Raw genomic sequence first — 18,120 nt, 5'->3', positions numbered from 1 at the left:
GAGGGGGGCAAAATAAGAATATGGAAAGAGGACACATTCTAGGGGCTTACTGAGCTATGTGGAACAATTAGCAAGAGTTTTATTTCCATTCAGCAGCCACAGTTGTTTCCGTTTGAATTCATTTACATCCTTCCTGCATAATCCTAAACCATGACCCATAACCATGCATCCAGATCAACTATTTCTTTGCATTTTTTGGCATGTTAATCTATTCAAACTATTTAGCACGTCATAAAATTTAACACTTTTTAAAAGGCCTTAGTATCAGTTGGTCCATGGGAAGAAAGCTTCCTAAGCTTCCTCTTCGCACTTTCTTTTTTCTTTAAGGGGAGACTTAGAAGCAGAGGAAATTCTTATTAAAATTGATCAATTTCACCCAAGAGAGGGCTGCAAAGTTTATCTTCCCTGTTTTGTTGAGAGCTCTTGTGCTTGCCCTTACCTTTGAAATCTTTTTGGCCCATTCTACATGCACTTCTATTCTGCAGAGCTGTACGGCAGTATTGAAGTTACTGAGAGCTGACAGAGTCATATCATACTATGTTGCTCACATTCTCCTATGGTGGTGTGTTAACGTTCTCTTATTTGTAACACTATTTTACATGCTTCCCATTTTGCTGTCAAGACTCTGGACCTATTCTGTCTGGACCCTCTTTACTGTTACATGATACTGTGCACTTAGATACCTGCGTATGAGCACATTAATACGGTGTTGGTGGCTTCATTATTCAGGGTAAGAAGAGCAGCTGCCCTCCTGTGCTGTAACTCCAGTTTAGTCTTTGCAATAGTTGCTGCAATAGCAAATTTGTTGGCAAGGAGGAAATATGGTCAGCTTATTTGATCTAACATTACTAAATATGGAAAGATAATTTCCTTTTAGTGTGAGTTTGGCAAAGTCTCTGAGTGTCTCCATGTCTCAGATCCTCTGCTATGAAGTCAGAGTGACTCGTTCCCATGTGACAGCTACCTATTTTGGAACTGAAATAATCTTCATTTTGTAAATAACTCAGTACCCTGCACATTCCTCCTTTGACAAAGTGTCTAGAATTTCACCACTTTGCAGACACCTTGTCATCTTTGTGTGCCAGCATAACTCACAAAAATATGCAACAACTACAAGGGAGTAGAGGGAGCCAGGAGAGCATCTGGGTGACAATGGGCAAAATAGCCTAAGGTCTCTTCTAGACATTATCCAAGGCATTTGACTGCTTTTGAATTGCCAACTTAGAGAAACTTTTTTAAAAAGGGGAAAAATTGGACAATGACTAAATAGAAATATAGATCTAAAGATGGGCAGAGATTCAGTCTATTTATAATCCCATCTTAAATTCAGAAATCTTGTATTTATAGAAAAGAAAGGTCCAGGTGAGTTATACAGGTGGTTTGCTTAAAATTCTCCTCATGTTCTTAATGGCTAAAGGTCAGTTGGCTACAATGTGAGGAAAGGAAAAAGGCAGATGTTGCTGCTGGTATAATGATTTATTAAAGCTCCATCAAAAAAACGCTGCCTCTCTGAGACTCCAACACCTGTGTGAATATGCCCCCATTAGTATAACAGGTTTACAACCTCTGATTCACTTGCTGATTGACATTATAGCTACACAGAAATGTGTTCTGTACAGTGAAACATTCCCCTCGTGTCCACTATACTGGAAAGGGTAGAGTCCACCTTGATGGTGTTCTATATTTCATCTGAATGATGTTTCAGGTTATTTTGGGGTTGTCTGAAGACTCCTATAACAGTTACTTTAAATGAAATATATTTAAACTTACTTTTTACATGAAATAAAATCTATTTAGGTAAAAACATCTATGCATGTGATTAATTCCAAGAGACATAAGTAGGGCTTAAGCATTTTCTTAAGAGCTGCCTTAATCGGGGCTGGTGTTTTAACTTAGAAATTAAATGAACTTAAAGCAGCTTGACACGCAGTGCTGCTCTGAAATTCCACTTGAATCCTTCAGAAATAATTTAGGACAGATGGACTTGTAGATGTTATGGTACCTGGGAAAGCAATGCTTTATTCAAACAGCTATACTCTGGTGACTGAGTACAAAGCCAATACTCAAAAAAAAAAAAAAGATTAAATGTAGAAGATTGAAGAAGAAATGATCTGCAGCTGCTGTCTGCTTTTCAGTTAGCAGACCATGTCTTCCATGGATAGGTCATAAATTCTTTCCTTCTGGGAGTACCATAAATGCTCATTCCCCTAAAGAACTCTGTTAGGGTCCAAATTGCTCTCCTTAAAAAGTTTGCTGTTTTTCATTAATTCTCCAGTGCATTACTGTTTTGGGCACCTTTCCTTTCTTGTAACATCTTTTGCTCATGACCACCATAATGGCTGTGTTTGTATATGCATTTTCTGTGTGCATGCTTCTGTATGTATTTTAAGATGGAAGTTTTGTCCTTGGGTACCTGAATTCCAGCTTAGACTATTAGGAATTGTGAAGTGTGCTAGTAGTTCACTAGACCCAGTTATGTATGTTTCTTCTAGATTATCTGAGTAGCGTGCATGTAATGCCAGCATTGGTTTATGATCTGAACTGAAAGCATGCTTCCAGCCAAATGGAGCATTGCAGAGTTAATGAAGCAAGATCTAATGGGTTTTCATGAGAGTCAAAGAATTTTGTGTAAGATAAACTTTTGTATTTTTGATACAGAATTCTAGATTGTCAGTACTGGTGTCAGGGAGGGAATAAGCACAGAAGCATGGCAGAAAGTTTTTCTCCTACGTGATCAAGTCATTCCACACTTTCTAGGATGAATGGTCTTTTTGCCAAGCTCCTGCAGAAACCCTTGCATATTGCCAGACAGCAAAGTAAAACTCTATGAAAGGGTCTCTCATGACAATTTAGAGAAACTTTTAACTCTTTACATTCCCCCAGCTTCTGTCTCACCTGAATTCTGTAATTGTGTCCTGTGATCTACAGATTAGATCCAGGATCCATAATCTGAACTCAGTCCATATAAGTTTATGATATTGTGGGGGTTTTAGTGGACTTTTAAAAATAGACTAAAGTATACAGTTTTTCGTTCCTGTCCCATAGTTGGGTACAGCACTCAAAATGAGTCAGAAGTGCTCAGCACTCACTATCATGTTTTACATCAGTGAAAACTAGACATTACTCAGCACCTTCTGAAATTGGGCCACACGTTTTTACATGGGCCTAGGAAGAGATAAACTTCATATGGCACAGTAACAGTTACATTGAAATAATAATTTTAAAGGAATAGCTTTTAATGGATAGGAAGAAAGTGCTAAGTTTCTTTTTACCTTCTGTGTCCCCTTACCCTTGCACTGAATTCTATGAATTGCATTTCCACAAAACTCTTCTGTATCTCTTATCAGGGCAAAGGGGACAGTGACAAATCTTGCGGCGTTTCTATGTTAGTGCTGTGGCATATGATCTTTCTACTCAATACTAAAAGAATATGAGATTTCCTTCATTCACGATGTTAACATTAGCAATATCAAGGAGTTCAATTCAGCAAAGGTTTTATTTTCATTGCCACAAATGAGAATCAAGCAAAATGTGTACAGTTTGAAACTTCTATAGGTGAAACCTTGAGAAGGAGCTCAACGTAATTGTACACAGTCTGAGATTGCCTAAGAACAGAATGCAGTGATTGCCAGTGATGGGTGCCTGAAGAATGAGTTGTAGCATTTGGTGGTGCTTTGCAGATGTTTCATTCTACTTTCTACTTTGGATTTTTTTTTATTGTTGTTGGTTTTGGTGGGGGATTTTTTGGTTTTGGATTGTGTTTTCTTCAAGACAATGGTCTCTTTCAAGGCCTGTGTTGTCATTTTTCTCTCCCTGCTCCACACCATTCAGGAGACAGATAATTGCACACACCACTTGTGAAGACTTACGTCTTCAGAGTTGTGTTCCAGTTAAGGTTACGCCCAAAGAACTAATTTATGAGGACTGTGTGCATGTGGAACAAGACACCTAAACACCAGGTGTAGTGTACCAGAGTTCATCACTCAAACAAAAACATACCCAATGTTCACAGAAAGACCATTATTTCTTGTACATACAATAGGTAATGCTTTGAAGTGAGCTATGTTTAGTCCTTGTATGTACTCCATTTTTGCTTTAAATGAGGCAATAGTAGATTCTAGACTGCTCCATAAAAGAGGTAGGTTATTTGCTTTGTTTGCAAGGTCACAGCTAAGTCTCCAAATATTTAACATTTTCATGTTTAACCTTGCCAGACAAGTTCTCTGTTTTAGAAGCAAGCTTTTAAAATGGATAAACTATTCTTGAGATATGGTTTGTGTGTGTTAAAAGTCTCAGAAGGAGCTTAACAATGTATCATGTCCACTTTCCTTTATCAAGAACATCTGCTGTTCATTTGTGAAAGCAAACTGCAGTTTGAGCCTGACAGAAGCTTTGTTACAAGACTTACAGAAGAGCTGCACTGGCCAGAACCATGTTTCCCACTTGCACTAACCAAAAGAATTAAATTAAAATAAAAATATACCACCTATTAGGTGGGGTTGTATTCACAATATTCATGTTGTACTCTCCACAGTTTTTTAGTATTTTTTTCCTAAAACTGACATTAAGAGTTCACATCGGTATGAATTATCACAACAAAAAGTGGCTTTTTTTTCATGTTAGCGCACACAGCTTTGTCCACATGGACAGAGTATGTGTTATGGTGTATCAAGTTCTTAGCATCCTCTGCTAAGTTTGCTCTCAAGTACTTAATTCCCCTTACAAATCTTTTGATCAAGGTCCAGATCCAAAAGCTCTTGGCTCTCGATTCACAGGAGATAGAGGACACGGGCTAGAGCCTGATGCCCTCTTTTTTTGTAGGACCTAGGATGAGCCATATCCACAGAATATCTATTACTGTCTGGATTGAATTTCCTGGGGCTGTATAAGGACCTTCAACTGTATGACCTTCAGATGAGCCCATCTAATACATAACTTGCAATAAAGTGAATGATATTCCATTTTTGCTGATACCTAGACATTGGAAGAAGAGGTACACTATACAGTTTCTACTTCATTTCAAGTGTAAGTGCTATACATTGTTTTTTCCTATATCTTCACTTCTTTGAGCAGAATTACACTTACAGAATTTGTCATGCTACTTAATCGCGTTTCTTGTGCTTCTTTCTTGATACGATCTCATAGATTAATACTCTAAGTTTTGCAGAAGGTGCAAGAAGTTTATGCCCTGCTAGTAACGAGTATTTGCTAGGTCAAGTCCCTTCTTTTTTGGTGTTAGGCTTTGGTTTGCAGGCAGCAGAATAAAGGTCAAATTTTGTCAGATATTCTGAATGGTTTTCCACATATTGCTTGGTGCTCCTCCTGGTGTTACTTCTTATGATCTGCCCAGAGCATACTCTTTGGAGAAGCTTAATGGTAACATCTGGCAACTATAGCTGAGGTTATCCTTTTTTTAACCCATTGCAACATCTGGTCTCTGTGACCGTTTCTGAGATGCAGTTCCCAGAAATCACTGGTTTCTGGTTGAAGGTGGGCATGGAAGAGAGGATAGGCTACAAACCCTTCTCAAAAAGTTACTTCACTCTCTGGCATTCCTTAATGCTAAGATAGGCAGGCAGCCAAAACAGAAAAATGCCTGCTGTTCTTCTAAAGGAGGTCACTGTTGTCAGACATCATCTACCAACCCACTGGCCAGTTTCTCTTAAAAGTCTCTTGCTTGTCCTGTCCACTGTGGATGTGGGAAATGATTTATTCTCTTCTGCTTTGCAGGTACCTTTATACATTAGGAAACATTTCTCATTACTGCCATTCTTCTTGTAAGACTTGTTACCCAGGTCATGCAAACTTTGTTTTCATGTTGTTTTAATGCTTCCAGACACTGCAGTCTAACTATAAATGTGCTTAGCTACACTACTAACAACCGGCTTTTTTACTAGATTATTTCTCTGTCTTGCAATGAATGAGATACAGGTTAAGAGCATCACTTTTAATAGCCTCAAGGGCTGCATATCTGTAAAAGCCTCAAGACAAGTGGAAAAGTCTATTTTTGCATAACCCTTTGTCAGTGCACATCTTAATTAAAATAACAAAATCTTCCATACATTTTCTCCAAGAAGTATATTCTGTATTATTCCATCTGAAATATAAACAGGCAGTTATGATACCAAGTTCTTCTCACTCAGAACCAGGTGTGAAAAAGCAGTGTCACTTAGCTGCAGGAGAAGCAAATCTGTTTATTTTAGGATGTTAAATACCATACCCTGTTATTCTTTAACAGCCTACAAAGGGGACAACCTTCCTCAAAAAGCAGCAAGGTATGCAACACAAAATGTTGAATAGAGAATATTTCTGTCTTTAAAGATAAATTCACAATAAATTTTCTTTAGATGGATAGAACCACTCAAATACAACTGATGTTTTATTCAATGATTGAATAGTTTACATACAGTGATCTTAATTCTGTATTTTGTGGAATTAAAGGCAAATGTAGTCTACAGAAATAGCAGCATAACTGAACAAATACTATGTGCTGACAGAATCTGGATGTTTTAAAATTCTGACTTCATGGAAGAAGGATTGTCTCATGAGAGGAATCTTAGTCATTAGTAGAATTCATATTGCAGCATATGAAATAATCTCTATGAGGGGAGTTATTTTGAATAGCAACTTCATGACAGTAGTATCATTTCCAGTATTTGTACAACTTTTGATGTGCCTGTTTATATATGATGTAATTTGGGGGTATTTTATTACTTATCTAGCCCTTAATATCAAGCATTGAACACCTCAGCCAGTGTAATGAACATAATAGTAGAATAGGTCATGTAATGTTTGCCATCATTTTCAATAGTCTTAAGGTGTTACTGCCAAAGTGAACAACATTCAGTAACAGTACAAACCCCATCAGTGTTTCACAATTGCTTACACTTTGGTTTATTGTCACTTATAGCTGAATCTTTTTGGGTGCTGTGAGTTTGTGTTCATTGTTAACCTCACTGGAGTCAGCAACAGTTATTATAAAGCAGAATATATATGACTCTGAAGTTAAAAGCATGAGCAAAAAGAGTGCATCTCAGTGTCCTAAACTGCTACTGCAGCTGTGATGCACTATAGGCAAACCTATAGTTTTTTGACAGTGGTATATAAACATTTATGGAGCATAGATGCAGGCCAAGTTTTAGAAAATCTTCCCTGCACTTTTGAACATGAGAAAGGGTCACTGAATATATTTGGCATTGGTGGTCACTGAATGCCTTTAGGTTTGTGACAATGGAGACTAGTTTGTAGCAGCACATTTTTTAATAATACTGTTCTTTAGTGGACAGCTTCAATAGATTTGTTGTATTTTTTTTCCTCCTTATTTCTTTTCTTTGGGAACCTGACACCATCCCTTTTCAATAGCATTCCCCCAGACCTAGATGCAGAACTGAATCTTAACTCTGGAAATTTCACAGGCAACAGGTTCTCTTTCAGCTCTTTCTATTTGCTGTGTTGATGCATGGAGCAGAAGACCTGTTTTACCTTAGCAGACTTTACTAGCAAGACTCTAAGCAGTTGATGGGTCCAGATAAAAACTCAAAACTCATGTTTGTGCTAATACAGCAGTTATTTGCTGCTTGCTGTCAATTTTCCACTTGTTAGTGTTGTAGAGCAGGTAAAAAAAAGCTGTAGCCTCACTGGGACTGGCAATACTTACACAGGCCAAGTTGTAAATAAAGGTTATAGCCTTCTGCTGCTGGGCATTAAATAAGCAGATAAATTTCTCTTTGCTGTGGATTTATTCAAGGCAGATGTTTTTAGTGAGCTCTGGAAAGGTTAGGGAGGAATATAAAACCTGCTGCAGTTCTGGAATTGATCCATTAGGATCAAAACCTAGTAACCAGTGATTCGTTTAAGGGTCCCTGACACTTTTATGGCAAGACTATGTATTTCAGAGAGGGCTGGCTCAGTTTGAAACACATTCCAAACCCAAACCTGAAATTAATCCTTGCAACAGAGCAATTCTGTAAACTTCTGCTTTCCCATCATTTCATTTTTGATAAAAAGTGAAAGAAAAAAACCCCTGAGTTTGGGAAGGGAATGAGTCAAACTTTTGAAAGGAAATGGCATGCTGATCGCCTGTGTTTGTAATTTTCTGTGTGGCATTTCCTCAGTGTAGAGGTGTGGATGAACAAAATAATACAGACATAGCAAGCATAAAATAAACACATATGGAAGAAATGGAAAAATACTTAGTGTGGGCTCAGCCATGTGATACTGGAAGGGCATGTATAGTGGTCTACCAGAGCTTGACGGGTCAGGTAAAAATGGCCTTGTGTGGTCCAAGAGGGACTTAAGAATATGATAAAACAAAATGAAAAATGGAAGGAAGGTGTTTCCCATTGCTTCAATCCCAGTAGTTCCCTGGGATAAGTGATGGAAGGTTTATGCTTGAGAGTCTTGAAGCAGGATTGAATAATACATAGAAGAAAACACCAGAATGAATAATTATGAACTGGAAAAAAAAGTAAATATATTAGGTGATGTGTAATTGATGACTTATATTCACTGGCCAGAATCTCAGCAGGTGTAAACAGATGTGGCTAGACTAACGTTAGTAAAGAGGTTGTGATGTAATGCACTGAAAAGGTGGTTCTTTCTTCACACCAATTCAAATGCTACTCTGTCATTTCACTGTATTGTATTACTTGAAATAGCAGTTTCAAAGCCATTTTGCCTCAAATGTTTCAAATTCACAGAAATCCTAATATCCATTGAAGCAAAAATGAGAGGTAGAAACTCCATTCTAATACACTGTCTGCCTTTGGGTAAATCAATCTTTCTGTTGGTTTCTTAATCTAAAATGAAAAGGTAGGTAGGAAGGCATTGACAAGTTAATGGTAAGAAGCAGTTCTTTGGTACAAGTCACTTGTTGTACCAGTAAGCACATTACCAACTAACAAGAGTACACCACTGTAAAAATCTCATATCGATGCTTCACAGCTCCCTTTTTCTGAAAATGAGATGTTCTGAGAAAAACAGTCCTGGGACCCTGCCCTCTGAGTAAGCACTCTGTGCTGGAGTAGTGTTAGGGGGCATGGCTGAGTGGGAGATGCTGTTTTTCAGAAGGCATGGGAAAGAAAAGATATGGCTGCAAAGAGCTTTAGAAAAATACTGTGGTATTTTTAAACAGTGATCAACTCTCCATTGTGCAGGATCCCACAATATATTCTTCATAGAACATGGCTCTTACTTAGGTAAAGATAGAAAGAACTTCTCGTTTGTACCAGAAGTGGAAAGTTTCTCCAGCTTATTCAGCATATTCATGCTCTTGGCAAACGTGTCCTCTCTATATATGTGTTCAGTAAGTAGTGCCAGGAAGAAGGGATCACCACATCATTGGCAAAATTAATTTGTCTGAACTGATACCCAAGGAACTAAAGGAAAGAGAAGAATTTCTGACAGCTATAGGTTAAGCTCCAACAGATGAGAAACACAGCTGGAGTGAGGTGGTGCTGGATTAAAAATGAAAGGTTTTGAAAGAAAAGAACCTAAGAATGGGTAAGGTTGGTTGGGTAAAGATTGTAATTTGGAATGTAAGTGCTGTGCAGTCAGAAGAAAGCAGAGCTGAAATGCAGATTGGAAACTGAGAAGAGAATGCTGGGAGGAATTTGCGCAAGCCACAACCAAGCCTTCTTCACATCAAGACAGATCATCAATATTTGCCCACCTGGAGGTTGAAGGGACTTCCTGTTCAGTTGCCAAGATTTGATAACATAGTTCAAAATGCTCCTTTTCCAGTGAGCAAACATAGCCACAACTATTACTCATCCCAGCTCATCTTGATCCACTCAGTTACTTCATGACATGTAGGCAAAGGATCAAAGAGTCAGAAGATGGAAAGCTATCATGTCAGAGTGGGGGAATAGGAAAGAAGGGGGAAATACTGTAATCAGGAGTTGTTATGACGACTAGGGAAGTGTGCTAACAGTTAACACATACTAAAGCGACCTTCAAAGAGGATGGCATCTCTCATAAAGCAGAGGAAGAACCTTTGCCTGAGGAGTTAATTTGTTGGTGGAAAATGGTGTATGTCTGCTTTTTCCATTTTTTTATGAAAGAAAGACACAGATCCTCAGCAGCTTTCAACAGCTCAGCTGAAATCAAGAACTCCATTCTCAGTTATACCAACTGAGAATCTGACTGCAAATCTGTAGATAACATTAATGCCATAGCAGGCAAAGATATAGTAATATGGTTGCTATTTAATGAGCACAGGACTGCTTCATTTTGTTGAAAACACTTCTTTGGGCTACCAATAGACCACAAAGCTCTTTAAATTGAGCAGTGTGTTTGTGTGAGTACGTGTAAGTCTTTCTAGTCCCCCTACCATCATAACATGAGAATGACCCTTAATGACACTTTTCTCAAATTGCAGTTCCTTATCTTCTGCCTTTAAAGATCAAGACAAAATTTGGCATGTGTCTCCATTTCTTGCCTTTATATTGTCAGGAGCTACTCTATCTCAGCACATTTGAAAACTAGATGGCTCCATACAGATTTACAATATAAGCCTAATCCTTGGCAACCATGCTAGAAATTTTTGGTCCAGATATCTTGTAGTCTTGCATACTTAGAGTTACAGTAGTACTACTGCCCTCGAGTTTCTGAACAACAGGAATCCAGGTCTCAGGATTCTTTGTTGGCACTGTCACTATGCTTCTGCAGGTAAACCATTCTAGTGGGAAACTTTTCTGTGTAGGTATCTATCTGCCTGACTAGTCTTATGATTTTAAGTTTGACTTATCCAAGAGTTTTTTCATTTCATTATATTCTGCCATTTGGCTTGCAAAGAGTATGTGTTTAACAGCTCCTGTGTCAAGAACTTTCCACTGTATTGCTAAACGTCCAACATTTCTTCCTAATACCATCATCTGTTATGTTTGCATTCTTTCTCCACTCTCACATCTTTGCAGGTCAGAGGCTACCCTGAGCCTCGGATCACGTGGTACAGAAATGGACATCCTGTCCCAGAGGGAGACCGTTATGTCGTGGACCGCAGCATTCGGGGGATATTCAGCTTGGTAATCAAAGGTGTACAGGAAGGTGATGATGGTAAATACACTTGCGAGGCTGCAAATGATGGTGGAGTTCGTCAAGTGACCGTGGAACTGACAGTGGAAGGTAAGAGGATACTTACACTGTAGTTGCAATTATTATAGAGTTTAATTAAATGAAAAAGCTGTGTTAAACTGTCTGGTTAAAATCACAACTGTACACCCATGCTTTCTTCCTGGTGCAAGACTAAGATTCATTAACTGCATTTCACAGTTTAAGACATTTTGCAGGGAACTACATGTCTATAGCTAAAGTGTGTGTTCAGTTTCTCATGTGTATGGTTGATGCCCAGGTAACAAAAGAGCTAGCTTTAAAGACTTTGCTATAAACTTTGTAATTTTCATGGAAGCCACCACTCAGGACAGAAACAAAGGCCTGGAAAGTTATCGTTTTCTCTCAGGCAGTAAAAACTGTGGTGATCTTGGCTGCATCACAGTCTATCAGATAGGCACGCTGAGGCAATGGGTTTCTGGACTTCTCCACACTTGCTTCCATTTGCTAAGCTGAAAGCCTGGTTGTAATTGCATGGTTAATGTCACACGGGAAATAGCCAGGATCAAACCCAGGAATTTTTAAGAGAACATCTGTGTATTAGATAGTTGCAAACTGCCAAATTTAAAATGTAAAGAGTCACACAAAGCCATGGAAGAATGGAAATCAATTGTACTACTTCTCTCTTTGCAATTTGGTCATGTTAGAGATTGGTTGAATATCAAAGCTCCTCAGGTCGCAACTTTGTGTTGAATTCTTGAAGCAAAGAAAAATCCACAACAGTCCTGAAACCGGCATTTGGGTTTATTCAGAGTCAAAATCTCTAACAGATATCCTCAGAGTACATACTGAAATATGCATAGATCTGGTGTGATTGTTATTTCCTTCTGTTGTAAAAATTATACAAAATCTCTTTTTTCCCTAGTTTTAAGTTGTGACAACTTTTATGAGTGACAACTTGCATGGAGGGGAAGGATTTTTTAAAGCTAGTTTTATGTCAGTTTTTATGACCTGGGCTTTGCTGCAGTTTAAAAGCAATTTCATGGCAGTACCCAATGACTGAATTTCTCAGAGTTTAAGAATTACATGGTCAGCAAAGATATCTATGTCGGGCTGACTGCTACTTGAAAAAATGAGTGACTGAAACACAATCTAGTTTTTCCATGGTGCATGGATGTCCGATTTGACAGTAATGTAGATTCTTGTAAGACTCTAGAACAAATTTTTTTCCCCAGCCATCAGAGCTGTCTGTTTCATGTGGCCACTCTAGATATACCCCAGGTCACTACCCTTTTTTAATGTGCCAAAGCTACCAGCAATGCTTGTGTGCAGTAGATGGCGCTGAGCTTACACCACTTCGTACACATCTCCCTGTTGCTATACCCAGCAAGCATGAACAACTATTGTGCTTCAAAAAGAATCATTTTATAGAAATGGTTGTCTGGGTTAGCACAGGACTAAAAAACAAACTAAGTAAAGTAAGACTTCTTTCAGAGTCCAAAGCCCTTTTTTGTTACCTTAATGTGAATTAGTGCTGCACTGTAGAAATTAGACACAGTGTTTCATTCAGTAATTTTAAAATATTTTTGAACTAATAATCTGCAGTGTTGTTACTGCTGAGGCCAGGTAGTAGATCGTAACTCTGCTAAAACTTGTTTTTGAAATTGGAGAGCCCAACTTTGGACTACAGATGAGATAATCAGATACTGCAGGTGTTGCATTCCTCCTTTGTGTTTGAAACCTGGAGAAAGGCATATTTTACATAGTCTTTAGTATCTGTAATTCCCAGTGGTCTTGACAAAACTTCTGACTTCCTGTCTTTCTTATGCTTACAGGAAACTCCTTGAAGAGATACAGCCTGCCATCCAGTGCCAAAACCCCTGGGTAAGTAGTCCACTGGCTTTGATATTGTTTAACAGACACCTAAATATGTTTTGGTAGGAAAACAAGTAAAATGACTCTTTTAAAGAATAACTACTTCTCTCCATTTTAAATGCCTCTTGCATTTTGTCTTTAGCTCTGATGTACTTTGCAGGCCAGTCAAAAAGGGTTGGATTCTTGTCCAGTTCTCAGTACTTCCTCACTGGAAACGTACCCCCAAGGCTCCTTACCTGTGCAAGAATCAGGGGTAATAGAGGAAAGAAAAGCCTGATTGTTAACCACTCAGTTCTGCACAGCATTGCAAAACAATAGAGTAACTGTTTGGCATGATTTCTCACACTTGGGCGACGGGGATTGCAAGAACATCTGGGCTCTCAGAGGCAGGGCAGTGCCAGCTACAGCAGCATCTGAAAACAAACACTTCAATATTTGTGAATTCAAATGCTGTAAATCCAAGTCTCCATTTATGCCAAGCAAAACAGCTACCATGAGAGCTGCCCTGCTAGTAAAATGGTTGAGGCTGTCAGGAAGACATGAGCAGCTTGATACAGTTACTGCTTCCTCATACAGATAGGAACTAATCTGGCTGAAAACAGAACATTCTGATGGTATCTGCAATATTGCACCCTCCTCTGCTGCAATATTGCACCCTCCTCTGCTGCAATATTGCACCATCTTGTCTCTGCTCTCTGATACTCAGAAATCCTTCCCCACATCTTCCATGACCTAACAGTCTCCTTATAAAGCCAGAGCAAATACTGCTTTAGGAGTAATCAGTAAGAAACAAAAGCAATTTCAAATCAGCATTCTCTCACATATAATTAAAATATTTCCAAGCAACACAGTGGGTACACTGTAGTCTAGAAGAAAGAATTGTTCTGGTTTGGAGTAACTGTTAGCAAGAATGGGTTGATGGGGTGATCTACACTGGCACACAGAAGAGCCTTCTTGCTGGCATGTACTTTCTGCACTTCAGTAACAACCATTTACAATTAAGTGAATGCCACTGTTTTAAAAGCCCCAGGCCTAATTGTATTTATTTCTTTATAAAATGCTTGAATTTAAGCAGAAGTATTTCTGATTTATATTCCTAGGATTGAGTTGTCCTGGACGTAGACAAAAATACCTGTTTCTGTTTATCAGAATACAGATAGTTAAAAATGAAATTTTTAATTTCATCAGTGATATGAATATTGATTTATGTATGTTTTGAATTTTAAAATTAACTGAGATTACAACAATGAAAATAGTAAGTGAAACAGAGTAATCAGGAAGGCTTTTATATGATAATGTCTGTATCACAAATGTGTGACAGAAATACACACATGCTAAATAATCAAAGCAAGAAAGGACAGTTGAGGTTGCTCTTAGATTTTGTAATACATTCAGACTTTCCAAAGCACTATCCTAATCCATTGCATTGCATAGAGTTAGAGTGATTGTCCTCATTTTTAATTCTCATGTGTTTTGCTCCTATTCAGTATTAGTAATTTTATGGTATGGAAAGTTTATGCCTTCCGTAAACAGGGAAGAGGGAAAAGAAAAAAAAGTTTCAGTTTGTGCATATCTAGGAAACAGCCATAAAACTGCAGGCAAGCTAGTAGTTGATTTTCTTTTAATGCATTCATATATGTGTATAGATATATAAATATGAAACCACCTAAAGATGGTCACTGAAAGACTTCTTTAATACACACTTATGCTGCTCTTTAGTGTTAGCATGAGGAAGATGACATTAAAGGCTATCAGATATTTCGTTATATGGATAAGTGTTTTCCATTTTAGCATATTACAGTCACCCTTCTCTTCTAAGACTTTTTGCTGGTCCTTCTGTCCATGTAAATCCTTTCATTATGGTATCATCTCTTACTTAGAAACTTTGAGCTGCCTATATGGCAACCATCATGTCTTGGCAGCACCATGGACTGAGGCGATGCAGTATCTGTTAGTATCTGACACCTGGCAGAAATGGTGAGGTATTGACACATCTTACTTGCACGTGGTAAAAAGTCATCTGGAAAAGGTGGCCTTGAAAATGGTTCAGTTTGCTTGACATTAAAGGTTAAAAAAAAAAAAATATCACCATCTGCCATCTGCTAATGTGTGTCTTTGTTGTACCAGGGCTTTAGAGCAAAGAGTGTAAGTGTTCCCTTTGACATTAACAGACCTGACATTGCACAAATTGCACTTTTTCTTTTTTTGTGTGCTATAATACTGCTTGGTGTTTTATGTTTTATGGCTGTGTAACTGAGGGTTTTGGACTACAGTCACTAATGTCACTCTAGTTTCATTCCACATGTTGTTTCCCAGCTGTGCCATCAGCTGGGAAACATCCCATCTACGTAAGTAGAGATGGGCATTTACACTTAACAGATATTCGGTTTTGTGCCCTTTTCATGTTTGCTTTGCAAACATTGTAGTGAATGAGATTCCAAACAGAAACCTTCCCCAAACCAAAAATCTTTACCAGGACATGTCAGAAATATTGCAAAAACAAGCTGCTGATCATAAATCAGAAATCACTGTGTCATTGAACTCAATGTCAAAACAAAGTACATGATAAAGAACTGTGAACAGTGAACAAGTATGCGCAAATAAAATATTAGGAAACAATTAAGAAATAGAAAAGAGGAAAAACTAAATGCATGCAGTGTTTCCTATCATTTGATTTGCCCAGCCCTGCTTATAAGCAACTGAAATTGTCGCCAAGATCTGTTATGTGAGTTATGTGTATGCTGGATGGGGGTGTGTAGCATCATGCAATTCAGTTGCATGAGGAGTCAAGAGCAGTCATCACCAGCATTTCCATTTTTTCCATTGGCCAAAAAAAATATTGTGTAACTACAGTCTTGCTTACCACCAATCATATATCCTTGCTGGCCGACAGACCACTGGTCTAAAATGCTTCCTGAAGTATGCTCTACCCACAGCAGCTTCCAGTTCTTCTGTGAAACCAGGATGTCAATTGCCTTTCCAGGGGAAGAATTCCTGTTCCATCTGTGGAGCATAGGCCAAGCATCTGGGGAGAGAGTCCACCCAAGTTTGCTACAAAACCCAATAGAGTTGTTGTGCGTGAAGGCCAAACAGGCAAATTCTCATGTAAAATAACAGGACGACCTCAGCCTCGAGTAACTTGGTTTAAGGTATGATTTCCCAAGAAGTTCATGTTTTCTTTCTCTTTTGAAATTTTGTGACTTGAAAGGATGAAATGCAGTTGCAACTGCAAATTCTCACGGTGAGAATTTACATGCAAACAGAGCCATATTGCTCCTCATTTTCATGCTGAATAAACTCATAAGAGGTAATAGCGTCCCTTCTCAGTATAAACGTCTCCCTTATCTGTCTCGTTGAAAATATTTGTATAAAAAAATCATCTGAAAGCACCAAACAAGATCCAGGTTCCATTATAAAAATAATTAATATGGGATCTTCTTGCCCAAAGACCTTACTAACCAGATAAAAGAAATACACAAAGGATGGGAAATGTGAATATTATTGTTCTCTCTGTTTTATAGAGAAGGTCTGCAGGGATTTAATGCTTTGACTATGGTTACAATGGAGTCTCTGACAGCTGTGAAAATTAGAGCTGTATTTCCCAAGTTCCATGTCGGTGGCTCAGTCATAAACTGCCTTTACTGTATCACTTACTTGGGTCTTACCTGTACATTAGAATGAAGAAGATGTTTGCAAAGAAATGATATTTAATTGAAAAGAAAATTAACTACTTAGGAATTAACAGACATGATTGGGTTTTGGCATGCACAACTGTTTTTTGCAAATTAAAAAAAAAAAATGTCCAAGGCAGATGAACAACAGTTCAACTGTTTCAGTCTGACTTTTGCTAAAAGAGTGATAGCAGAAAATAAAGGAAACCTGAGCCATCAACTTCAGATCTTCATTGAAAATGGGAATTGTGAGTGTCTGTCATTTACAAAAAAAACTTTATGAATGAGCAATATTTAAAATTCATTAGCCTATTAAAAAAAATTTGAAGCCGTAGTGCCCCCTTTGGGCATACACAAGATCTCCAAACACTTTTTTTTGTTAGTAAGGAGAGAGCTTTCTGGTGATAATTAAATATTACACTGATTAGGCTATTTGTACTGAAACTATTAGTATTTTAGAGAATTACAATTACTTTCTTTAATTTGGAAGAACAAATATATGACTGCTTTGTAGGCATCCTGCTCCCTTTCAGCCTTCAACAGACAGTTGCCTTATGTATTGTGAAAAAATGAAAGCTTTTCTCAGAGCTTTTATTTTCTTCTGCAGTCTCCAGGTAATCGGGGCAGGGCGGGGAAAGAAACCATTAAAAAACCCAGAAAGCTGCTCATAGAGCAGGGAAATGCTTCCAAGTAATTGTCTGCTTTATTCCAGACTTACGCTTGTTGTATGTAGTACAAGAATGTCAGGGTATGTCTCAGAAAACTATCAGCCTCTTGCTGTGGAAGCACTCACTAAGGAATCTCCTTCAGTTGGCGACTCCATCAAGAAACTGCTTCTCTGTCCAGGTGCTGTCTGTGCTTTTGGGCCTGCTGGCTCTCTAGGCAGTCTGCAATGCAGCTGCTCCACAGCAGCCTGCTACCAGTCCTGCCAGACTCGCTCAGGTTTTTCAGAGCAAAAGAGGTTTTGCCATTCAGTTCTCTTTCTTCAGGGCTGTGTGATAAACAGCGAGTAGGGATTAGCAGTCCAGCAGCTTGGATCTACACTTTGGTACTTCTTCATACATGTGTTTGCAGTTTGTTTGAGGTTATATTATATCTTTTGCTATTGGTTGTTAGCTTCCATAATATGTTCACAGAATCACAGAATCACTAGGTTGGAAAGGACCTTCAAGATCATCAAGTCCAACCATTAATCCAGCGCCACCATGTCCCCTAGACCATGTCCTGAAGCGCCACATCCACACGTTTCTTGAACACTTCCAGAGATGGCGACTCCACCACCTCCCTGGGCAGCCTGTTCCAATGCCTGACCACTCTCTCAGTGAAGAAATTTTTCCTAATACCCTATAATATTATTCTATAGTCTGGCATTCACTGTCTTTTCAAATGAATGAAGTATGTAAAATTCTTTAGAAGCTCCATGAGTTCTGTTCTTGTTTATGTCCTTAAAAAACGTATTTCAACACTTGCAGATTTGCATAAATTATTCTGTAAAATACCACAGATGGTGGTGTTCAGAGGTTCA

At 38.4% G+C, this 18,120-nt stretch overlaps 1 protein-coding gene across 1 annotated transcript in view; it reads left to right on the top strand.

Moving 5' to 3' along the window:
- LOC104619248 (myosin light chain kinase, smooth muscle-like) overlaps positions 1-18,120 on the top strand; it is a gene marked incomplete at its 3' end in the record, with an annotated part of 73,126 nt that overhangs the window by 15,034 nt on the left and 39,972 nt on the right. Inside the window, exons 2-4 of the mRNA XM_010285050.1 lie at positions 10,917-11,124; positions 12,885-12,933; positions 15,908-16,073. Coding sequence (XP_010283352.1) covers positions 10,917-11,124; positions 12,885-12,933; positions 15,908-16,073 — 423 coding nt within the window. The remainder of the gene's footprint in view (positions 1-10,916; positions 11,125-12,884; positions 12,934-15,907; positions 16,074-18,120) is intronic.

The sequence above is a fragment of the Phaethon lepturus genome, unplaced genomic scaffold, assembly GCF_000687285.1.
Source record: "Phaethon lepturus isolate BGI_N335 unplaced genomic scaffold, ASM68728v1 scaffold18934, whole genome shotgun sequence".
NCBI lineage: Eukaryota > Metazoa > Chordata > Aves > Phaethontiformes > Phaethontidae > Phaethon > Phaethon lepturus.
Note: the sequence above shows the minus strand (reverse complement) of the source record. Positions and strands in the feature narration are given on the sequence as shown.